Here is a 25,727-nt window from a genome sequence, read left to right as displayed (position 1 = left end):
TCCAGTCTTCTTATACCTCGTGGGTTAGCCCCTGGTTTTAGTATTCATGAGGCCTGTATATGCATTAAAAAATAAAACTAAATACTGACCCAGTATCACAGAAAAACTCACCCATCCCTTTGACAGGATTTTCGGTTAATTTATGCAGGCCCCTTTGCACTTCAGCATTTTCCCCACTGGTTGCTAGGCAACCATTTGAGTTACTGCGCATGCCTTTTTTATGATAACTGTCATTATGATTATTTTTTAATTATACGACTGGGACTATAGATTAAAACAGCATATTGTCACTCATTCTCTGCTGCTGCTTCTAGCATTATCACTCACTCCTAGGATTACCTTCCAAAATTTACATGGCAGTGATTTATTTTTATTTTTTACATGTATTTCTGGCTTCACAAAAGAAGTGGAGATGGCATAGTAAGGGAAGTGAGATTTTTGTGAAAAATGACTATACCATATCTCCCAAGCTGTTATTGATCTAGATAGGCTCAGTCAGAAAATAGGATCCTGAGCCTCAATTATATCTTGTTCCTTTGATTGTGTCTGCTTCTAACATTAAGTAATGTTAAATGCTTATATTGTATTATAGTCTGTTTCTCAAAATTACAAAATGTGCAGATTTGTTGCTATTAAATGTGCTTTCAAATAAAGCTACCATGAATTGAGGGGGTCGGGGGGAGGGTACAGCACTGATCCCAGGCGCATGAGGCAGCCACACTTGCTAAATATGTTTGTTCTTTTCTGCACAAATTACTTCATACACACAAAATGGAGTTAGGCAAGATGAAGGGGTTCCTCCGGCAAATAATAATAAAGGTACGTGTGGTTCACAGTGTGTAAAAATGCTCTCAAAGGAATAAGACTGCAAAGATAAGACAGCCCTAGTTCATACAAAAGCTTTTCATGTGAATTTCCAGAGTATGTTCTCACATACTATTTTCTGAATATACAGTGAATGTGAAAACAAAGGGGTATGGAAAGAAAGTCCATGTATTTATTTTTTTTATAACCAATTCAATTATTACTCATTTAGAAATGGAATTTTTGGTGGAATGGGATATTTTAAATATTTGTATCAAACTCAAGAGATTCACTCTGTGGACTTCCCATACGTATATGACAGAAGTGGAGACCTACTGGTATTTTCGTGTGATTTTGAAGTTAGCACCAGGGACTAATCTCTCATAGCGTTAGTCGTAGGATTTTCTTTGCTCTAAAGAGCCCCATGTTTCTATGCATGGGATGCCCTTTGCTTTCTTGACATTTTCTGAAAGAGAACACAAGTTTGTCTCAGCAGTGCGTGATCTGTTATGGTTCTGTGTGTTTCCCCCACCCTACAGTTCAGGGCGACAGCTCAGTGAAGTCTTCATTCAGTTACCTTCAAGAAAAGAATTACCAGAATATTATGAATTAATTAGGAAACCGGTGGATTTCAAAAAAATAAAGGTACATCTTTTGTTTACAAACTTTTATTTCTTAAATAAAATAGAAATGTTAATAGGTTGAAAAAATTGTAATTATTAGGACCTGACAGTGGTGACCTATCTTACTGCCCCTGACACCCACCAGGGCTCAGCACTAAAAAGGTCAGGATGTTCCTGTGCCTTTAGATGTACGTTATTTAATCATCGTATTGAGGGTTCATAGTGATTACGCTGCATTTTGTTTAAGAAGTCTCAGATTGCTCCCATGACCCCAGAGCTCTTACAGGCTCCTGTCACATGCTCCTCACTGCCCCTTGGAAGCAGGGTGGTCTCTGTGGATGGCGCCCCCTGGGGTTGTGTAGCCCCACCTTTCTGGCAGGACTGTCTACTGGGAAGACAAAGGGGAGATCAGGCTTCGTTAACCAAGTATTGATTGTTGTATTTCTACCTCCACCCTCCCCCACCCCTGCGCCACCACCGCCCCCCCCGCCCCCCCTCCACCCCCGACTCTGTTTTACCCAAAATTTCCATCAGGAAAGAATTCGTAATCATAAGTACCGGAGCCTGGGTGACCTGGAGAAAGACGTCATGCTCCTCTGTCACAATGCTCAGACATTCAACTTGGAGGGATCCCAGGTGAGACATGTTTAACCTTAAACATGCCTGTGTTGTTTTCAGCAAAATATTTTCTATCCTGGCAGAAGAAAAGGAAAAATCAAAGCCGATCTTTCCGTGTTACTTACCTGTGTAAGTCAGTCGAGGCTTTGGCATTTTTACATTACTGCCAGCTCCTTGGTACCGTATCCATGCTAGTTCCTACTTGTGCTTCCCTTTCAAGGCCTGGCTTTTAACCAGAGGAGGAATTTAAGTTCATAACGTAATATAATGCCTAAAAGCTAGAGGTACAATCTTTGCTTTTATAGAAATGGTGTATTTGGTTATATTTACCTTGGGTTTTCTGATTGTAACTTTGCCTCGGGAGCTGAAACTGTTATTTTCTTTTAAAACAAAAATTATATAGCAAAAACAACCATCACCTCTAATTGTTACCAAAATGCTTTTTTATCAGGTCAGCTGCAATTCTCTTTACTTTCTTTCTCTGCAGTTAGTGGGTATAAGAGTCTAAGTAATTCTATTAAAATAAGTAGGTGGAGGACACTCTCGCTTTAATTACACCTCAATTCCACTCACCTTTTGTAGGAACTCTCCTTTTCCCATCTATGCTCTCATACTCAGGAAGCAGAAAGAACATGAAGGCAGGCCAGCGTGTCTGCCAACCAATGCAGTGTTAAACCACCATCAAATTCCTTAGGCCTCTTTCCTGATCAGGCTTTTTAATCTTCATGTCAGTCCTAGTCACTAAATTGGAGAATGTGGGCCTCCTCAGAATGTGCCTTGAACAGACTATATACCTTTCCAGTTAATGGGACTTAATATTAGTGTTATTTTGACCAAAACAACAGGTCTTGAAAGCAAGCCTTCGTCAAAGAAATTGAAGGTGAAAACTAGGACACGGTTAAGTCCGAGGCTCAGTACGGAAGGGTTTCGTGAATGCCTGCTTACGGTTTGTGGGTAGACTGGAGCTTCTTCACAGGACTGTGGCTGCATCGTGATATTCACCCTGACCCACCACCCCCCGTTTGCCACACGGCCTCACCCCTGACCTGGGGTGATAAATGGCCTCTCGACTGGCTTCCCTCCCAGACCCACCTGGATGTTGGTTTATCTTTCTCTAAGCACCTTCTTATTCTGTCCACTGCCCACCAAGCTTTGAGCTTCCCCACGTACTATTAAAATGTAGAATGAATTTAATCATCATAGTCTGCTTTCTGAGGTTATATCCTCACTCCTTGCTGTTCCTCAACCTAAACAGTTCATAGTCCAATAAGACAGGTCCCGTAAACACCCACTTCCCCAGATACACATGCAGTTGCAGGAAAGAATATAAATACAGAGTTGCTTGATAGGAACATCTTGCATAACAGCCATCCCATGTCATAACCAGGAAATTGATGATGGCTCCACTCCAGACACATCTTTGTGATTCTTGCCCCCTCATCTTTTCCTTTGCTCCCCTTTCCTAAAAACCCCTCTTTCTGACCCCTGATAGGATCATCCTCACCTTTAAGATCCAGCTAAACTATAGTGTCTCTGGCGAAATTCTGCCCCAGTGGCCCCATCCCAGTGTTTCTTTACCATTTTTAAGTGTACAGCTCAGCAGCATGAAGGGTATTTTCATTGTTGTGCAATAGATCTCCAGAACTTTTTCACCTTGTAAAAGTGAAACTCTGTAATCTTTCCACCAAACACTGTTCTACCTTCTCTTTCTATGAATTTGACTATTCTAGACAGCTCATAAGGGATCACACAGTATTTGTCTGTCTGTGAGTGGCTTATTATTTCACCTAGCATCGAGTCCTCAAAGTTCATCCATGTCGTATAGCATGTAACAGGACTTCTTTCCTTTTTAAGGCTGAGTGATATTCCACCATATGGATACCTCATTTTGTTTATCCATACCTCTATGGATGAAATGTGGTCTGCTTCTACCTCTCGGCTACTGTGAACAGTGCTATTGTAAACAGGGGTGTGTATGCATCTCTTCGGGACTCTGCTTTCAGTTCCTTTGGGTATATATCTGGAATGGGCTTGCTGGATCATATGGTACTTCTGTTTTTTGAGGAAAAGGGCCATTTTTGAACTTTAGAGTTCTCTCAGCAACCGCACAGGGCTGTCCTCACATATGTGCATACACTAGAAATAAAGCATTTATTGCAATACTGTTGGCTGGCACAGATAAAGTCAGTAATAAATAATGGTTTTCCATTTTTGTTAGGAGAATTGCACCTTTAAAAAAAAAGTTGCTATACCACAGTACTTGATGGAACAATTTAAGAAATACAGTTTGATTTATTTTTTCCTTCTAGATTTATTGAGATTTTAGTGACCTAAGGTACTGTGTAAGTTTATAGTGTACAGTATAATTTTACTTACATAAATCATGAAATGATTGCCACAGTAAGTTTAGTGAATATCCATCATCTCATATAGATATAAAATCAAAGAAATAGAAAAAAATATGTTTCTTTGTAATGAGAACTTAGATTTACTTTCTTAACAACATTCATATAAAATGTACAGCAGTATTGATTATATTTACCATATAGTACCTTACATCCCTGTAACTATTTGTCTTATAACTAGATGTTTGTATCTTTTGACTGCTGCTGCTAAGTCGCTTCAGTTGTGTCCGCCTCTGTGCGACCCCATAGATGGCAGCCCACCAGGCTCCCCCGTCCCTGGGATTCTCCAGGCAAGAACACTGGAGTGGGTTGCCATTTCCTTCTCCAATGCAGGAAAGTGAAAAGTGAAAGGGAAGTCGCTCAGTTGTGTCCGACTCTTGGCGACCCCATGGTCTGCAGCCTACCAGGCTTCTCCGTCCATGGGATTCTCCAGGCAAGAGTACTGGAGTGGGGTGCCATTTGCTTCTCCAGTCTTTTGACTACCTTCATCCAATTCTATCTTCCCCTACCCCTGCCTCTGGTAACCACAAATTTGATCTCTTAAGAAATAACATTTTTTTAAACACTAGTCTTGCTGTCAAAAATGAGAGGACATTTTTGCTGTCCTCTAGTCTTGCTGTCAAAAATGAGAAGCCCACCCTTCCCTCTCAAGCATGTGTGCACACACACAGATGCTGAAATTAGTTCAGCTATGTGGACTTTTCCAATAAGAATCTCTCTGTAGATCTGAGTTTGGTGTTTTCCTGTTGGGTGTCAGAGGTGTGGGCACAAGGAAGAAAAGAGCACGCTGCATTTGTGAATTTCAGGCCCTCAGATTGGGGTTTTTAACGGTTGCTATTTTGACCCCTTAGATCTATGAAGACTCCATCGTCTTACAGTCAGTGTTTAAAAGCGCTCGGCAGAAAATTGCCAAAGAGGAAGAGAGTGAGGATGAAAGCAATGAAGAGGAGGAAGAGGAAGATGAAGAAGAGTCGGAGTCAGAGGGTGAGTCCACGTGGTGTCTCCACTTCCTTGGGCCCTGGCCACCTGTGTCGTTTCTCACAGGGCAGATGTGAGAGTCAGGCAGATCTGGATTTAGGCCTTGGTCTTCTGTGGCCTTTCTGGGCAACCCTGGCAGTGGACTTAACCTTGCTGGAGCTCAGCGTCCGCCTGTGTAAAACTGAGCTTCTAGATACACCTCCAACCACGCAAGAGCGTAGCATGTGGCCAGGCTCACAGCACACACTGAATGTTGCCTTTGGAAATCAGTGTAATAGACGTTTTCTACCAGCGCGGCTGCTAATACCACCTTGCTGTTACCCAGCACGGTGGGTCTCTAATCTGGGTGGCTGCTGGGCTCCACCCCTGAGTTTCTGACTCGGTTGCCTGCAGTGGGGTCTGGGAGGCTCGTGTCTCCACTGGGTGCTCGGGGGGTGCATCCAGCACTGCACTTTGAGAATCACCACCTTGACACTCAGACTGTGGTGCATTTTGTCCTTCGTGGATCAGATACTGATCCTGTCTTCTAAGTTGTGATATTTTATTCATCATGGGGTTTTTTTGGCCATGAATTTTGAGCTTTTAAAACATCGCATCGACTGGTATTTATCTTGGTTACTGAATCTTGGAGCCCTCTCAAGTTTTTCACCCAAGGCAAGAATCTCCCTAGTCTTAATCTAGTGCCAGCCTGGATGGGTAACCATATTATTTCAAAGGTTAAGGCTGCCTTGAAAACATCTAAAATTTCTCCTTACCTAATTATGTTTTCACCCCATACTTCCTCTCAAAGTAATTATAGTCTTCTAGATAAAACAGTATAGGTATGCTTTAAAATTTTTTTATTAGATACATGCTTAGTACAGACAACTTGGAAAATATTTTTAAGAAAAGAAAATTGGTAAAATTCCATCACCCGATATACATTTAACTCCAGTTGCCTTCCAGTTTTTTTCTACACACAAATATTTATAGAAGAATCACACACTGTTTTGTAGCATGGTTTTTCTATTAGGAACATTTTCCCACAGCAAAGAGGTTTTTATACAGCCATATATACGAACACCCATTAATGAATGTACCAACAGGGAGTAATCTCACTCTGAATAATGCTGTCTGAACATTCTTACCCATAAATCACCGCACACATTTTAAAAACACATCTGATGCCTACGTATTGCCACAGAGAATGGAGCTGACATCTTTGTCAGCAGAGCACTTAAGTGTTTCCCCACACCCGCATCTGCTCTCGGGATTATTCTCTTTAGTGATTCTGCCCCTTAAGTACTAGTTTCACCTTTTTCGGTTTCGTCTGGTTACTCCCTAGTTTTTATATCCTAGTGTTTGATGAGTAAGTCGACATAATTTTTTCTAGCTAAACAGTTCCGAATTTTAGAGCGAGATTGCTAATCTGTTTTCAAATAGCTCCCTTCGTATCCCAGCTATCAGTTGACTTTTTCCCTAACCTCTCCTGAGACTTAGTGTATTAACTTTCTATGGCAACTCTAACAAATGACCGCAAACAAGCCTCAGTACAACTTACACTTACTGTCTCACTTCTGTAGGTCACAAGTTTGCTGGGGGTCTCTCTGGGCCAAAATCGAGGTGTTAGCAGCCTGCGTTCCTTTGTGGGGGTTCCAGGGGAGAATCCATCTCGTGTCTCCTTCTCATGTTGCATCTCTTTGACCCTCTCTTCTGCCTCCTCTTCATCCACAGTCTTTTTGTTGTTGAGGTATAACGTATATATTAGGTTCAAATATACAGCATAATGATGCCATATTTGTGTATATTTTGAAATGATCACAGTAAATCTCCTTGACATCCATCACCACATAATTAGAAAAAAAATTTTTTTTTTCGTGACAGGAACTTTGAAGATGTACTCTTAGCACATTTCAGATATGCAGTACAATATTCACTGTACTCACCCTGCTTACCTTAAACCCCATGACTTATTTATAACTGGAGAGGTATACCTTTTGATTCCCTTCACCCATTTCCCACCCCATCTCTGCGACCACCATATCTGTTTAGTTTTTAATCTCACATATAAGTGAAATTGTACAGTATCTTTTGCTCTCTGATTTATTTCATTTAGCATATTGCCCTCTTGGTGCATCCATGCTGTCACAAATGTCCATTTTTAAAACACTTTATTTCATATTGCAGTATAGTTGACTTGCAGTGCTGTGCTAGCTTCAGCTGCACGGAAAAGTGATTCAGTTGTACACAGACATGCATCCATTCTTTTTCAGATTCTTTCCCCACATAGGTTATTACCCAGTTCTGCTTAATCTACTGCTAGTCTTCTCAGGGGTTCCCTTGTGCCTAAGTTATTTTTGCTGCTGTTAAGGTTTTTTAAGTTTTGACATTCTAATTACAGTATGTGTCAGTGGGCGTCTCTTTGGGTTTTCCCTTATTTAGGAATCCCTGGATCTGGACCAGCTGTGGGTCACTGCACCAGGGGTCGGGTTTGCTGTGAGATTATGTCTCAGCCTCTTCGCTCCTCTTACCTGCCTCATTTGCCCGGTGTGGAGGTGTCCCTCGGCCAGTTTCTGCATCTTTTTCAGAGGCAGTTGTCCCATTTGTAGCTTACATTCAGTGTGTCTGTGGGAGGAGGCGAGTTCAGCCTCTTCTTGTGTCATCATCTTGAACCGGGAGCTCCTCTTCTTCCACTTTGAAGGACCTGTGATTAGACTGAGCCTACCTGGTTGGTCTAGGATAATCTCCCCATCCCAAGGGATTACGGTATGCTCCCTGCTGCAGTGCAAAGTGAATGTATTGACAGGGTCTGAGGATTAGGACAGGGACATCTCTGGGAGGCATCATCATTCTGCCTACCACCCTGGTTAATTAGAACTTGTCACAGGTCTATGTGGTGGTAGCATAGAGCCTTAGAATGCTGTTTAAAGGGCCCGTCTGCTTAAAGGGCCAGTTTCTTAGCCTAGTAGCCTGTGGCAGCCTTTTAGGTGGGTTTTGTGGAGGAACACAATCCACTGACTCACGACCCTGATGGCTTTCCAGTGCCCACCACTCCTGTAAGTATTTAGATTGTGTTCTTGAGCATGTACTTTCTCGCCTTTGCTGCCCATCTTCTGCCTTTTCCTGACTTTCATGGATTTCCTGTACTCCTGTGTCAGGAAGAACTACACCTGTATAGGGAAAGGTAGTACACTTTTTCTTTCCAAATTACTATTTTTTAAATTTAAAGGCCTTCACATCTTACACACATTTCCATTAATAGGCAGACCTTCTCATGCCCAGTCTCTTCTTCCTGTCCTAAATGACTCTACCCAAAGCAACGTGTCCCTGCCTTATAGCTCATTAAGCGGCAGACATGTGGGTATGGTAGATGGAAGAAGCCTGGACTAGAAATACTGTTTTGTGCACTAGGATTTGCCGGCTTCTGCCCTATTTGGGATAGGGGGAGGGCATATGTTGTCCCTACCCTTCAGAACAGCTGTGTCTCATCCTTTTTGTCAGCCTACATGTCCATGGAAGACTTAATCTCTGGAAATGTTCAGTGGGTCTCTCCCCCTTCATAGGAGTCTGAAAAGTTCTCATCTCTGAGATTCCCTCCAGAGCTGATTGCCTCCATGACAATTATCTATTTCTAGGGTCTCAAGACACCACCAGACATGATATTCCAACAAAAGGAGTTTGAATGAGAGACATTCATTCTCAGTCACCTCATCATCCAATCCTGAAAATGCTGTTCTAGGGACACCTGTCCCAGAACAATGCTGGAGGACAGATTTTCTGTGTACCTTGGGATGTATACCTGTAATTGTGGTATAACACTTTGACCTCTTTCTTCCAAATGTTTTTATTTCTATCCTCAGAACAGTTCTGTGAAAGTGGAAATGGGTGCCATCTTTCTGTATGTGTGTATACTTGTATTCTTTATATTCTCTGTATACAGAATTATATGGAATTTTATGTCATCTATAGAGATTCATACACACACACAGGGATGAATATATTTGCAAATAGGGATGTATACTACTTTTTCTGGAAATAATCACCAGAAAGAAAACAGTAGGAAGAGAGACTAGAGAAGAGAGAAAAAAGCTTTCAAATTCATTTGTTTGTTTTTACTTTCCATTTTGTACCTTGCTGTGCTGTTAACTTTTTAAGTCAAATGGAGTTATTTAAACAGTAAAATCATTGGTTTTTTTAAAAAAACCCTTTTACACTTACGTACGTTTTTTAATGTCAAAGTTCTCTTTTAAAAAATGCCCATACCCCTCCATGCAGTCAGTAAGGCAGCTTTCACCATCCTGGTTATTAGGAAGATCCCTGTTCAGCCATCAAGAGACCTGGAAAATGACCCAGCGCAGCTTCCCTCTGGGACCCCATTCCGTCTAGTTGCATGTTTAGGGTGACTATGTAACTTATCATGCAAACCAAGACACATTTGCAAGTGAAAGAGTGCTAACTATAATTGGATCAGCCACTGGAGAACAGGCATGAGTCAAGGACATTCTGGGCAGTCTGTCATCTGTAGGCTGGGATCATTTTACTACTTGTGAAAAGATTCCCCTGTGATTCCTCATTGCTGTCCGTTTGGTTTCATTGTAGCGAAATCTGTTAAGGTGAAAATCAAGCTCAATAAAAAGGATGAGAAAGGCCGGGACAAAGGAAAAGGCAAGAAAAGGCCAAACCGAGGAAAAGCCAAGCCCGTGGTGAGCGATTTTGACAGCGATGAAGAGCAAGATGAAAATGTAAGTACGGCTGTCTTCGCTGAAGTTGGGAAGCCCTCCCCACTTCTGTTTCCCTCTCGTACGCCCATGCGCCTTCCACCCTCTATGCTTTATTACTCAGAATTGAAAATGTAAAGATTTGGTGAGATTTCATTATTGAGGGTTGTGAACTGAGCTGCGTCATTTATAACAAAGAATTTGGGGCTTTGTTTATTGTCTTCAAAAATGAAAAACTGCTAAATCAAGTTCCCTCTTTCCCTTTATCTTCCCAGTGCCTACTTACAAATAGAGTTTTTTGCATGGCCGGTTAATATTTTATAGCCATACCACCCAGCATACCTAGTATATAGTGGTATACGGAGGAAATAACCATTACATGAGAGGCTGAGAAAAAGTGATAGGATGTCAGAGTTTTGGATCTGAGTTGCTACTTCAGGTGCCATACAAAGAACTCAGATGAATTTTACATACCTAGAGGTGTTATTTTTAAAATTTGAAAAATTCAGGGTGCATTGATGGAGCCAGGTCCTGACATAAGGACCATCTCATATGGTACCATACTTAATGCTTATCATAATCCTAAGATACATGTCAATCTCACCTTACTACAGAAATCAGTGCTTATCTATGTTATGTGTGTTTTACTGCAGGTCATGTAAGTAAACAGCAGAGGCTGATTTCAGACCCAAAGAGGATAGCTCAGTCTGGGGTGCTGCCCTTGACTCTGTGGGCAGCCCAGGTAGCTTCTAATACAGTGCCTTCTGAAGGGCTCTCCATTTCATTCACTTTCCAGAGGACTTCCAAGTTCCCTACCAGCAATCCCCTTCTTTTGCTTTCTGGAAAGTTAATTTTCCATGTTCGAATGTATGCTAGTTTGATTTTCCTTCAACATATTTGCCATTGAGGTCTGTTGAGAAAAGTTTAGCATTCTTATCCCACCCCACCCAGCCTGAACCCTTGACACAAGCATTTTCAAATACATTTAAAATCCTAAAATCAAAGGCACAGTACTTTATTCTCCCTTGCCAATGTGTGCATGCTCAGTCATGTCTGACTCTTTGCAACCCCATGGACTGTAGCCTGCTCTCCATGGGATTTTCCAGGCAAGAATACTGCAGCAGGTTGCCACTCCCTCCTCCAAGAGATCATCCCGACCCAGTGACTGAACCCACATCTCTTGCAGTGGTAGGTGGATTCTTTACCACTGCACCACCTGGGAAGCCCATGGATTTTCTAACAATAATGCTCAAAATAGAAACCACTAGCCATGAGCTTCCCCGGTGGTCCAGCGGTTGGGAGTCTGCCTGCCAATGCAGGAGACACAGATTCAGTCCCTGCTCCAGGAGGACTCTACATGCCATGGTCCAGGTAAGCCCACGTGCCACAACTGCTGGGCCCGCACTCTAGAGCCGCAGCTAGAGAAAGCCCTCGCACAGCAACAAAGATCCAGCAGAGCCATAAAGAAACCATAGGCCGTGAACTTTTCATACCCAACTGCAAGAGAGCACAGCTCTGCAACAGACGGCTGGCACTGCTTTGGGGTTTCCAAGTAGGAGCTCCCCTTTTCAGCACAGAGCCTGTTGATGCCTCTTTACTAGCAGGGTTAACTGTTTCCACAATGTCATTTCTTTTCCACATTGCCTCTCCATGGCTTATTGTCTTTCTGTCCTACATTTACTTTTAGGAACAATCTGAAGCCAGTGGGACTGATGATGAGTGATCACTACGGACATTTTTTTCTTGGTAGAATGGAACTCCTTCTTCCCCTCTCTCGTCTCTACCCAGTGAGTTCATTTCTCTTATGGGCACTGGGTCGTTTCTATATCATTATCATCTATAAACTAGCTTTAGAATAGTGCCAGACAAACATATGATATCATGGTGTAAAAAAACACACACGCATACACAAACCTTTGTAACATATTGTGACCAAATGGGCCTCAAAGATTAAAACAAAAAAGCTTTTGATGGAAAAAATGTGGGTGGATGGTATATTTCTATGGGTGGGTCTAATTTGGTAACAGTTTGATTGTGCCTGGTTTTATCACCTGTTCAAATGAGAAGATTTTTGTCTTTTTGTAGCACTGATAACCAGGAGAAGCCATTAAAAGCCACTGGTTATTTTATTTTTCATCAGGCAATTTTCAAGGTTTTTATTTGTTTGGTATTGTTTTTTTTTACACTGTGGTACATATAAGCAACTTTAATAGGTGATAAATGTACAGTAGTTAGACTTCACCTACATAGACATTTTTCCATTTTATGCTCTATGATCTGAAAAAAAAAAATGCTTTTTGAATTGTATAAGATTTATGTCTACTGTAAACATTGCTTAATTTTTTCGCTCTTGATTTTAAAAAAAGTTTTGTTGAAATCGCTATTGAATATTGCAATCTATATAGTGTAATGGATGGCTTCTTTTGTCAACCTTATCTCCTATGTTACCAACGTGTATCGTCTCCTTCTCCCTAAAGTGTACTTAATCTTTGCTTTCTTTGCACAATGTCTTTGGTTGCAAGTCATAAGCCTGAGGCAAATAAAATTCCAGTAATTTCCAAGAATGTGGTGTTGGTGCTTTCCTAATAAAGATATAACTGAGCTCAACAAACACTGCCTCTGGTTTTTGAGTTCTGGGAGATTAAAACCCTGGTGCCTGAGTAAGCGTCTCCTGCAGAGGGCCAGGCAAGCTCTTTCTACAGTGCAGATGGTAGGAAAAAATTCTTTAAGACTAAGAGTATCCCCTAGAATGAACCGGTGTGTTGCAAGGGAGCAGAGTTTATTGCTTGTGTGACTTTAAACTTACATAACAGGACTGATGATGCCATGGACTGAGTCACACTAAGCCCCGCTCAACCTTTTCTAGTGGTTTAACTTCCATTTACTTACCAGAAAATCCACAGGTACACCTCAGATATACTGCAGGTCCAGTTCTAGATCAACACAGTGAACAGCACAATAGAGTGAGTCCCACGAGTTTTTGGCTTCCCATTGCATGTAAAGTTCAGTTTGCACTATACTCTAGTCTTAAGTGTATAACAGCATTGAGTGTGCAATAGCATTATGTCTAAAAAATAACATACATACCTTCTAACCATCATCTGAGGCTTCAGCAAGTCATGGTAGTAATAATCAGATCACAGATCACCACAACACGTATAATAATGAGAAAGCATCAGAACCACTAACACGTGACACAGAAGCATGAAGCGAGCAAACGCTACTGGAAAGTAGTACTAACAGACTTGCTGGAGGCGGGGGTCCCCACAAACCTTCAATTTGCGAAAAACACAGTATCTACAAAGCACAATAAGGCAAAGCGCAGTAAAATGAAGTATGCCTATCTATGATAATATAGATTTATACCTTGGTATTTAGTAAATCTATATTCATATTAATTTAGAAACATCAGAAAATTGCTCATTTTCAAAGACTGGTTCAATGAACACCCCATATACCTTTCTACTAGGGTTCATTAATGACTACTCTATCCCATCCCACCCCCACCCACTTGATTCTTAACCAATGACAAGGACCAGAATGGAAGCATTTTCTCTTGTCTCTAACGCATTAGTTGGTGGAAACTTCATTTCTTAGAAATGTCTAAGGAGAACTATGGGATTCTTACTTTCATAATATGAGGAACTGCCAATGCATCTTTCTTTGAATCTTGAAGGAAATTTGACCCACACAAAATGCAATCCTCCTGCAAAATTCCTGTCTTTCTAAATGTCCACTCAGGTCTGAATTTCCAGTTTAAGCATTGCAGAATGTGTTGGTTTCCCTTCTTGGCTTGTTTAGTTTGCTGACCACCGTAGGACTGCAGACTCCCAGGAAAGAATAAACCACATTAGTTTTTCTTATTGAGATGATTTGCTATTAAAGGCACTACTGTTCTAAAGCCATCCAAACCATTGTCTTTATGGTTTAGGACGTCTATGGGTGAAGGATGTTCTCTGATTTCTCTCCTGCTGTCTTGCTGTGTTGTTCTCCCTGGCTAAAGTAGAAAGGAAAGGCAGAAGGTGGCTCTTAGAACACTAGTGAGCTGGCAGGGAACGTGATCATGCATGACTAAGAGGCATCTGCACATCCGCCTATTTTTAACCTGGTCACAGCATCCACCTTGTCTGTTTCCAGTAGCTGAGCCCAGGGGTAGGCTTCGTTCTTTCCAAAAGCAAAAGTTTTCCAGGAACAGAAGAAGGAAGCTAAGAGTATCAGGCAATGTACTTGATCTTTTACTAGAATTATTTAATTACAAGAACCCTGGGAAGAAGGCATAGTTCTTATTCCCTTTCCATAAATAAGGATGATGCAAAGGAGAGACTGAAGCTATGGCCAGTGCCCCAAAGCATAATTTGAAAGTTAAGATTTGTTTGCCTCCAAAACCCATCTTCCTTGCAGCTTCCCTACCTCCCCAGTGAGTGAAGCCTGGAACTGATCTTACTGATAAGCTCCAGGTACCCCTTTGTTTGGCAGCTGCTGATATTACCAGGCTTACAAATGAGTCCTGGCTTAGGTGTTTGGTTTCCATGACTTAGAATGGAACTTTCCTCTATCTGGTTTTCTTGGCTCGGCTCCTCCACTACCTTGGTTCTTTCTCTTGGTGACAAGCCACTCCACAAGGGTTAATACCTTGTCCTTTACACCCAGCTGCCATTGGATCCTAAAGGCCCCTGAGATCCCGCTGACGTGGATGGCACTAGGGCCCTCCAGGTGATTCTGGTCATGCTCAAATCAAAGGACCACTGCTAAAGCTATCAGATTCTTAATCCCCATTATTTCACTCTTGGGGAACAGTATGAGGCCACAGTGGTCCTGATCCTGATTTAGATCACTGGTACAGGCATGTACATCCATCACACAATCATCATTCTGGTAAAACCAATATAAATGGAAATAACTGAAAAGTCTGAATATTTTTTTCTCTTTCTGACACAGCTTTTCTGTCATATAGGTTACCAGGATGCAAGCTTCAATTGTGCTTAACTTGAACCTCATTCAGACTGATAAACTATAATACTTGGGGGAAATATTTTTGGTCTTCTTAGCAGAAAGCTGGAGACATATTCTCTCCTTATGAATAAATGTAGTTCCCATGAGAATATTATAGTAAGAGTCAATCTCACTCTACAGATACGCTGGAGGAATGGCCTAGTCTATTCCTCTGCTTAAAATTTGCTAAATAAGAGCCACATCAAACCAGATAAAGTAACATTTCTGTCCTTATTCACACATTCTGTCATACAGTACATGAATCGCAGGGTTTCAGTCTCTGTTATACTTGGGGAGAGGTCATCAAACATGAAGCAGCGCAGGGCAAGAACCGACGACTGGTTTGTCTAGAACTGCTAGATCTGTGCCCAGGTGAGCTCTACTCATCACTGGTGTGGTTTAGGACACTGAGCTTATTAACAGAGGGTGGAGTTGACATGTTCCTAGTGACTAAGCCCTTTATGCAAAACAGTATCTGTATTCTGCATCATTTTCAGTAAGAATTTTCCAAAGGGGTTTTCCAAGTTGAAGAAAGCAAGACAACTAAGTCAAGACTATGGAAAAACCAGCATTCCTGTTTATAAACATTGGTTTCTTTTTAAAAATATATATATACTAGAAAGAGGCCTCTGTCATTTTTCAAAGCATATTTTATTGAAGTGTAGTTGATTTACAATGTTGTACTAGTTTCTACTGTACAGCAAAGTGATTCATTCATACACATATATACACACGCTTTTTCATATTTTTCATTATGGTTCATCATAGGATTTTGAATATAGTTCCATGTGCTGTATAGTAGGACTTTGTTATTTATCCATTCAACAGAGGCCTCTTTGTGAACTCAATAACTGCTGTGAAGCAATGCTTACTGTGAGACTATAAACCTTAGAGAGACTGGACTCATAGTGCCCCACCAGAAAAATACGCATTTTAAATTGTCTTGTTAAACCTTTAAATTTCTCCTCCAAGATGATAAAATGGACATATGTCCACCACAACGAGTGAAATACAAAGAAAATTAATTTGGAATTCACCCCTACCAGGCAATCAGCTTTAATAGCTTGATGTGATTACTTCTGCCTGTTCTTCCTCACATTAAAACACACACACACACAGAAACATACACCGTCAAAGGCCAGCTCCCCAGCTATCACCAGTGTAACCTAATAAGAAGATGAAGTGGAACTCACTGCTTACTGTGGTAAGGGAACCCACTGCCTTAATTGAGCTTTGGTAGTTTGAGAAGGAAAGTCAAGGTTGGATTTTCTTGAAATCTGATTTTGGTTAAGACTGGGTAAAAACTGTGATACACAGTTTAGGACTGTGGAAGGAGTAAGGTAAGGATTTTGAGGGGGCAATCTAAGAGTCTTAGGGCATAGCTATCCATTAACTATGTTGCTTTCTCCTGAAGAGCTGACGTGTCTTATAGGAAGCTTATATAATAGACAATAATTATTTGCCGGGGCAAGGTTTTCCTGAAAAACTTCAATTATGCTAATGATGACAACGGAATTGTAAAGTCATGTTAATATAGATAGTAAGCTGTGCTGGGGTTGAATGTTCAGTTTGTTTCTTAAGTACAGTACTATTCTCTGCAACTTGCCTTATTTTCCTCCACATCAACAGGGATTAAATTCACTTAAAACTTTTTCTGAGAACATTTATTTTCCTTTTTTCTAATAAAATAAATATATGCACATTGTAGAAAATGTGGAAAGTAAGAAAAGTACAAAGGTACAGAAAGTACCAGAAAAAAACACAGAACACTGATACTGTTACCACTCAGAGAGAAGTGTTTAAAACTTCAGAATCTTGTCTAGCATTTAAGGAGCCTGGAAGGCAGCTATCCCTTTAACACAATAAGAAAACAGCTGAGCAAACTGAAAATCAACAGCTCTTCTTAGATCCACCAGAGAACTGAAGTTTGTTCAGGGCAAACTGCTGCCCCTCGAGCTGAAGAGACAGACAAGCAGATACAGAGAATCACAACCTCCTGGAGGAGCAGAAGGCCAGCAGCAGGTAACCACAACCAGGCTTTTGGTTTTTAGTCGCTAAGTCCTGTCCAACTCTTTTGTGACCCCATGGACTGCTGCCTGCTAGGCTCCTCTGTCCATATGATTTTCCAGGCAAGGCTACTGGAGTGGGTTGCCATTTTCTTCTCCAGGGGATCTTCCCAACCGGGGATTGAACCCATGCCTCCTACACTGGCAGGCGGATTCTTTACCCCTGAGCCACCTGGGAAGCCCCAGTACCAGGACAGGAAAACCTAATCTATAATTAACAAATTGCTGGAGGCCTCAGTTGGACAAGTTTGAGAGTTAAAAATGGCAGGGGTGCCCAGTCTTAGGAGGGTTCCCACACTTTCATGAGATTTACCTCCTGGAACCCTAGCAGCTTCTCAGTAAAGACAGGAGAAAAAAAATCCTCACTTTTTGAGCAGAGAGAGTAGAAAAGTAGCCATATGTAAATATATCTTCTTAACAAGGCCCACCCTTAGCAAACTATTTTGCCAACATGGAAGAATAACAATACCCAATTCCAGTACCTTCTTGTCTCTCCTAAGGGCTGGGGGAACCAATCTGAGAAGCACTTGTGAAGGTCACAGCTCCAGGGGCTCACTAAATCATGGCCACCTAATCGTAGGACCGCAGAGCAGTTCCTCTGCGCCGAGACCCCACCACTACATCAGTAAGTCTGTAGAGGAACGCAGGTTGCTCTAGTGCCAGCTCCTGCCCTGCAGCAGTCCTGAGGGTAGCTGGGCCTCTGTCCTTTCGTAAATTAAACACCACTGTCTCGAGTCAGCCCTCTCCCCTTTCCCCCACGTCTTGGGTCCTCCTCAAGCTGTGTGCAAGGCTTTTTATTTTTGGAGTGATTTCCCACATTGTTCATTTGTTGATTCTGCATAGCACACAGCCTGTCTCTACAGGATGGACCAGGGCAGGTTTAGGATTTTTATTCAGAATCTGGGAGAGATGAGTGGGGGCATCTGGTATGTAAGCACAGCCAAGGTCTTAGCTGAATATATAACAACCCTGTTCTAAAACTTGTTGGCTGTTTCTCCTTTGAAAATCAGGGATTTCTCAATGACTGACCCTCCTATGGCAAGGACCTTCCCTCCTTCTGGGCCTCCCAGGTGGCGTTAATGGTAAAGAACCTGCCTGCCAGTGCAGGAGACTTGAGACAATGGTTCAATCCCTGCGTTGGGAAGAGCCCCTGGAAAAGGACATGGCAACCCACTCCAGTATTCTTGCCTGGAGAATCCCATGGACAGAAGAATCTGGAGGGCTTCAGGCCATGGGGTCGCAAAGTCAGACATTAATTGAAGCGACTTAGCATGCATGCAATAAGAATGATCCATGCATGACTGAATCCCTTTGCTGTTCACCTAAAACTGTCACAACATTATTCAGTTATACCCCAATATAAAATACTTTAAAGAAAAAAATAAGTCTCCTGTACAATAACAGGGTCATACTGCTCAATGAATTGTGCATCTCAGGTGTTATTTTTATAGAAGGTCATTACAGAATGCTAAAAGTATCAATTCTCCAGGAAGAGTCTCTCTTAAAAAATTTCACTTACTTCCTTTTCCATTTTCTCCTGTTCATAGATTTATTAAGATATACACACAATAACACTTTCCCATTTTACAAACAGAGTTTTGGCAATTACATCCAGTAATGTAGACAGCTCGTCATGACAGACATCGTCTGTGCCCTGAACGGTTTTCTCACGCCCGTTTCCAGCCAGTTTCTTACCCTGACTGCCAGCCTCAGGGCAGTCATCGATCTGCGCCGTCACTGTCACGTTGCCTCTATTAGAATGTCGTCTAATGGAACACATCACGCAGCCTTTGTGTCTGACTGCTTTCAAGTCCTGTATCATTGAGATTATTCGTGTTGCATATATAGCCTATGACTTTTTATTGCTGAGTACTATTCCATAATATGATTATCCCACAATTTATCTGTTCACTAACTGATGGACAATTTGAGCTGTTTACATTTCTTGACAAGCTGACTATAAACACGGCTGTACGAATTTTTGTGTGGATATGTTTTCAGTCCTCTTAAGTTGAGTGCTGAGGAATGAAACTGGGTTAGGTGGTGAGAATTTAACTTTACAAAAATAATAGCAACTGGTTATCTGTATGAGAAAAAAAACTTCAAACCCTTCATATCATACACAGAAATTAACTCAGAATGAATCTAAATGGAACTGAAATTTTAAACTTAAATATTATGTTTCTAAAAGAAAAATTTGAAGGAAATCTTTGTGATCTTGTGTTAGACAAAGATTTCTAAAACAGGGCACAAAAAGCATGAACCATAAAATATTGATGAAATGGATTTCTTTAAAATTAAAAACTGTTGCTCTTTAAAAAACACAGTTAAGAAAATGACAAGGCAACCCATAGAGTAGAAGAAAATACTTTCAAGCAGGTAACTGAAAAAGAACTTGTTCCCAGAATACATATAAAGATCTCTTAAAACTCAGTAAAAAATTAAAAAAAAAAAAAAAAAAAAAGGAGGCAAAAGATTTGAAGACACTTCACAAAAGAAATATATGAATGGTCAATAAGCACATGAAAAGATGCTCAATACTCATCATCGTCAAAGAAAAGCAAAATAAAATTACAATGAAATACCACTACACACCCACTAGAATGGCTAAGATTTTTAAAAATTGACAATGGGAAGTGCTGACAAGGATATGAAGCAACTGGAACTCATGCCTTGCTGGTGGGAATGCAAAATGGTCGAATCACTTTGAAACTAATATTTTTTTAAACAAAACTATATGATGTACCCATGTATGTATGTGTCATAATTTAGATAATATTTGCTCTTCTAATGGATATTTGAGTTGATACTTGTTGGGATTATTATGCCATTATAAATAATTCTAGAAAATCATTAAAACCCACTCTATAATTTGTATCTCTTTTTAAAAAAATTAGTAGAGTTACCTTTAAAGTTACTGCAGAAAACTTCCCTTCCAATTACATTGGATTCTAATAAAAGACAAAAACCAAAGGTTTATTTCTCAGTCATATTTATGCTTGTTCAGTAAAACCTTCTGGATACTTATTTTCGTAACACTTTCATCATCTTTTAAAGAAAGACTCTACAATTAAAGGCCTAAATGTGAGACCAGACACTACAAAACTCCTAGAGGAAAAGAAAGGCAGAAAACACTGACATAAATTGTAGCATATCTTTTTCAATCCATCTCCCATAATAATGGAAATAAAAACAAAAATAAACAAATGGGACCTACTTAAAAGCTTTTGCACAGCAAAGGAAACAATAAACAAAACAGAAAAACGACCCACAGATCAGGAGAAAATATTTGCAAATGATGTGACCAACAAGGGGACTGGTCTCCAAAATTTATAAACAGCTTGTGATGTTATATAAAATATATAAACAACATAACATAAACAACAATGTATAAAATATTAACAACGCACTCAAAAAATGGACAGAAGACCTAAATAGACATTTTTCCAAAGAAGACATACAAATGGCCAAAGGCACGTGAAAAGATGTTCAACACCACTAATTATTACAGAAATGCAAATCAAAACTACAATGAGGTATCACCTCACACGAGCCAGGATAGCTATCACACACACAAAAAATCCACAAACAATAAATGCTGGAGAGGGTATGGAGAGAAGGGAACCCTCCCACACTGTTGGTGGGAATGTAAACTGGTACAGTCACTATGCAGAATAGTATAAAGATTCCTTAAAAAACTACAGAGTTACCATATAACTCTGCAGTCCCACTCCTGGGCCTATATATGGGGTGGGGGGTGGGGGGTGGGAACATGATCTGAAAGGCTACAGCACCCCAGTGCTCATCACAGTACTATTTACAATAGACAAGACATGGAGGCAACCTAAATGTCCATCAACAGAGGAATGGTTAAAGAAGACTGGTACATATATACAATGGAATATTACTCAGCCATTTAAAAGGATGAAATAATGCCATTTGCAGCAATGTGGATGGGCCTACAGAGTGTGATACTGACTGAAGACAGGAGAAATATTGTATGACTTTCCTTATATATGCAGCATATAAAAAGAAATGATACAAATATTCTTTCTTATAAAACAGAAACAGGTTCACAGACTTAAGAGAATGAGCTTATGGTTGCTGGGGAAAAGGACAGGGGGAATGAGATAGGGAGTTTGGGATGGACATGTACACACTGCTACATAAAAAATGGATAACTAACAAGGACCTACTGTATGTCACATGGAACTCTGCTGTTATGTGACAGCCTGGATGGGAGGGGAGTTTGGGGAGAACCGATACATGTGTGTGTATGGCTGAGTCCCTTCGCTGTTCACCTGAAACTATTATAACACTGTTTGTTAACTGGCTATACCCCAATGTAAAATGAAAGGTTTAAAAGAAAAGATCCTAAAAAGTACTTTACCTTGTCTTTTTTTCCCCTCAAGCCCTTAACTTTGTAAGGGAGATTCTGCATTTAAAGCAGATGCTTATGCTCCTTAATTTAGTTGGATATGCAAAAGGCTGCTTCAGAAAATCAAGTACCCATATCTGCTCCTGTCACTGTATTTTGTAAAGAGTCAGGGCTGCTCTGAATGTTCCAAGAAGGCAAAGTTTGGGGACTGCAAGGCTTTGAGAGCAAGTTCTTTGAGCTGACAAGAATCTCAACACAAGATTATTCTCTCCTACCAGGCACCTAAAGAATTTTCTCAGCCTGACAGCTCTTGAGGAAGTTGGCTCCTAAAGGTGATACTAGCTCTAAATTGTCTCTCTGTGATGAGGTTATAAGATGTTTACTGAGTTTTAATAGAAAAACCATAATTTCCTTCTTTTTGAATAAGTTTGGCATATGCCAAATTATACTGGAATACCTGGAGTCAGTGTGACCCTAAGAGTAAAATCCACCAGAGAGGGACACCATGATAGTAATAAGTCAGATTAAAATAATTTCAGAGAATTTATATTTATCCTAGCATTTTTAAGGCTAGTTTATGTGGAGAAACAACAGAACTCCATTTAAGAGTTTTCAATATTATACTGATTCAAGCATGGCTCTTATATATAAATAAATACTACAGACAGTCCCAACTTAGGATGGTTTAACTTAAAATTTTTTCAACTTTATGTTGGTGTGAAGGTGATATGCATTCAGTAAAAACCATATTTCAAATTCTGATCTTTTCCCAGGCTAGCAATACATGGTGTGATTCTCTCATGATGCTGGGCAGTGGCAGTGAGCACAGCTCCCAGACAGCCATGAGATCATGAGAGTAAACACTGATACCCTTAAACCCATTCTGTACTCACATGCATATGTGCGTGCTAATGGTGTCTGACTCTTTGTGACCCCATGGATGTAGTCTGCCCAGGCTCCTTTATCCATGGAATTTTCCAGGCAAGAATACTGGAAGCATTTCCTACTCCAGGGGGTATTCCCAATCCAGGGATCATACTCGCATCTCCTGCATTGGCAGTGGATGCTTTACCACTGTGCCCCCTAGGAATCCCCTGCATGGATTACAGTCTTGTTGTGGTAAAGGGGCTTTTATAACCCAATGAAGCTACGAGCTTGCAGTGCAGGGCCACCCAAGACGGATAAGTCACAGTGAAGAGTTCTGCCAAAAAGTGGTCACTGGAGGAGGAAATGGCAAACCACTCTAGCATTCTTGCTCCAAGAGCCCTATGAACAGTATGAAAAGGCAAAAAGATATGACACTGGAAGATGTCATATCTGCCCCCCCGGTCAGAAAGTATCCAATATGCTACTGGGGAAGAACAAGAGGGCAATTACTACTAGCTCTAGAAAGAATGAAGCGGCTGGGCCAAAGCAGAAATGACGCTCAGCTGTAGATGTGTCTGGTGGTGAAAGTAAAGTCTGGTACTGTAAAGAACAACGTTGCATAGGAACCTGGATTGTTAGGTTCATGAATCAAGGTAAACTGAACGTGGTCAAGTAAGAGATGGAAAGAGTAAACATTGACATCTTAGGAATCTGAACTAAAATGGACCCGAATGGGTGACTTTCATTCAGATGACCGTTATATCTACTACTGTGGGCAAGAATTCCTTAAAAGAAAAGGAGTAGCCCTCACAGTCAATAAGAGAGTCTGAAATGCAGTACTTGGGTGCCATCTCAAAAACAACAGAATGATCTTGGTTCGTTTCCAAGGCAAACCATTCAATATCACAGTAATCCAAGTCTATGCCCCCATCCACTAATGCTGAAGAAGCTGAAGTTGACCGGTTCTGTGAGGAACTACAACATCTTCTAAAACTAACATTAAAAAAAGATGTCTTTTCCATTATAGGGGATTGGAATGCAAAAGTAGGAAGTCAAGAGCTACCTGGAGTAATACACAAGTTTGGCCTTGAATTATAAAATGAAGCAGTGCAAAGGATAACAGAATTTTGTCAAGAGAACACAAGGGTCATAGCAAATACTCTTCTTCTAACAACAAAAGGGATGACTATACACATGGATTTCACCAAATGGTCAAGACCAAAATCAGACTGATTATATGCTTTGTAGCCTAAGATAGAGAAGCTCCATACAGTCAGCAAAAATAAGACTGGGAGCTGACTATGGCTCAGATCATGAGCTCTTTATTGCAAAATTCAAGCTTAAATTGAAGAAAGGGAAAGTCACTTGGCTATTCAGGTATTACCTAAATCAAATCCCTTATGATTATGTAGTGGCAGTGATGGATAGATTCAAGGGATTAGATCTGATAGACAAAGTGCCTGAACAACTATGTACAGAGGTTCATAACACTATACAGAGAGCAGTGACCAAAGCCACCCCAGAGAAAAAAAGACACAAGAAGGCAAAGTGGTTGTTTGAGGAGGCCTTACAAATAGCTGAGAAAAGAAGAGAAGCAAAACGCAAGGGAGAAAGGGAAAGCAGAGTTCCAGAGAATAGCAAGGAGAGATAAGAAAGCCTTCTTAAATGAACAATGCAAAGAAATAGAGGCAAGCAATAGAATGGGAAAGACTAGAGATCTCTTCAAGAAAATCAGAGATACCAAAGGAACATTTCATGCAAAGATGGGCTCGATAAAGGACAGAAACTATAAGGACCTAACAGAAGTAGAAGAGATTAAGAAGAGGTGGCAAGAACAGAAGAACTATACAAAAAAGGTCTTAATGACCCGGATAACCACAATGGTGTGATCATTCACCTAGAGCCAGACATCCTGGAGTGTGAAGTAGGCCTTCAGAAATATTACTATGAACAAAGCTAGTGGAGATGACAGAATTCCAGCTGAGCTATTTAATATCCTAAAAGATGATGCTGTTAAGTGCTACACTCAATATGCCAGCAAATTTGGAAAATTCAGCAATGGCCACAGAACTAGAAGAGGTCAGTTTTCATTCCAATCCCAAAGAAGGGCAATGACAAAGAATGTGCAAACTAACATAAAATTGTGCTCATTTCACAAGCCAGCAGGATTATGCTCAAAATTCTTCAAGCTATGCTTCAGCAGTATGTAAACCGAGAACTTCCAGATGTTCAAGCTGTGTTTAAAAAAGGCAGAGGAACCAGAGATCAAAATGCCAACATCTGCTGGATCATTGAAAAAGCAAGGGAATTCCAGAAAAATATCTACTGCTGCTTCACTGACTATGCTAAAGTCTCGACTGTGTGGATCACCAGAAACTGTGGAAAAGTCTTAAAGAGATGAGAATACCAGACCACATTATCTGTCTCCTAAGAAACCTGTATGTGGGTCAAGAAGCAACAGTTAAAACTGGACATGAAACAACTGAGTGATTCAAAATTGGGAAAGGAATATGACAAGGCTGTAAATTGTCACTCTGCTTATTTAGCTTATATGCAGAGTACATCATGGGAAATGCCAGGCTAGACGAAGCACAAGCTGGAATCAAGATTGCCGGGAGAAACATCAACAGCCTCAGATGTGCAGATGATACCATTCTAATGGCAGAAAGTGAAGAGGATCTACAGAACCTTTTTTTTTTTTTAACTTGCTTATTTTCTCCTTTAATACAGTCAGCCCGTGGGGTGTCATTAGGCTAATTTTACAGACATGGAATAGGAGATACAAACAAGTTATCAAGTCCTCAAGGCCCACTCCTCCTAAGAGGCACACCTGGGGCTTCCCTAAGCATGGCTCCCCTTAGATCTTCCACCTTCTCTGCTCTAGGGCTCCTTGGCTGGATATGAAAGAGAACAATTTCCACTGTTTGGGCTCTATTCTTGGGCTGAGAGCAGAGTCAGAGGTTCACCAAGCTCCCTCCAGGGTCTTCTTTTTTTTAAACTCAAGCTTGGCAAGCCTGACCAATGCTTCCATCTGCCAGAGAGCAAGGAAGGGTCTGCCGTGTTGGGCTGCAGGCTCTGGTCATTTGAAAGGGGCGGGGCTGTGTCATGTTTTGGTGTGTTCTCCTGTGTTATTGCATGTGCAGCCCTCTGGCTCATGTTCCAGGGCCCAGGTGGGCACACTCTGCCTCTTGTTCCCTCTTGCTTTTTTTTCCATGACAGCATCAAAGCTGCCCGTGCGGTCAGGCACATCTGTTTCTGCAGCAGAGCACACTGTCACATTGTCATAGGGCAGAAGTGGC

The 25,727-nt window shown here is 40.9% G+C and overlaps 1 protein-coding gene across 7 annotated transcripts in view; it reads left to right on the top strand.

Moving 5' to 3' along the window:
• SMARCA2 (SWI/SNF related, matrix associated, actin dependent regulator of chromatin, subfamily a, member 2) overlaps window positions 1-12,736 on the top strand; it is a 179,781-nt gene extending 167,045 nt beyond the window's left edge. For 6 of the 7 annotated variants that reach the window (XM_061425431.1, XM_061425428.1, XM_061425433.1 and 3 more), the window contains 5 exons: window positions 1,344-1,449; window positions 1,962-2,063; window positions 5,302-5,434; window positions 10,007-10,149; window positions 11,813-12,736. In XM_061425431.1, coding sequence (XP_061281415.1) covers window positions 1,344-1,449; window positions 1,962-2,063; window positions 5,302-5,434; window positions 10,007-10,149; window positions 11,813-11,848 — 520 coding nt within the window. In that variant the 3' untranslated portion in view covers window positions 11,849-12,736. The remainder of the gene's footprint in view (window positions 1-1,343; window positions 1,450-1,961; window positions 2,064-5,301; window positions 5,435-10,006; window positions 10,150-11,812) is intronic. The other variant, XM_061425435.1, reaches the window with a different exon arrangement.
• Window positions 12,737-25,727: the final 12,991 nt, after the last annotated feature.

Source organism: Bos javanicus, chromosome 8 (genome assembly GCF_032452875.1).
Source record: "Bos javanicus breed banteng chromosome 8, ARS-OSU_banteng_1.0, whole genome shotgun sequence".
Lineage (NCBI taxonomy): Eukaryota > Metazoa > Chordata > Mammalia > Artiodactyla > Bovidae > Bos > Bos javanicus.
This window is presented reverse-complemented; position numbering and strand designations above follow the sequence as displayed.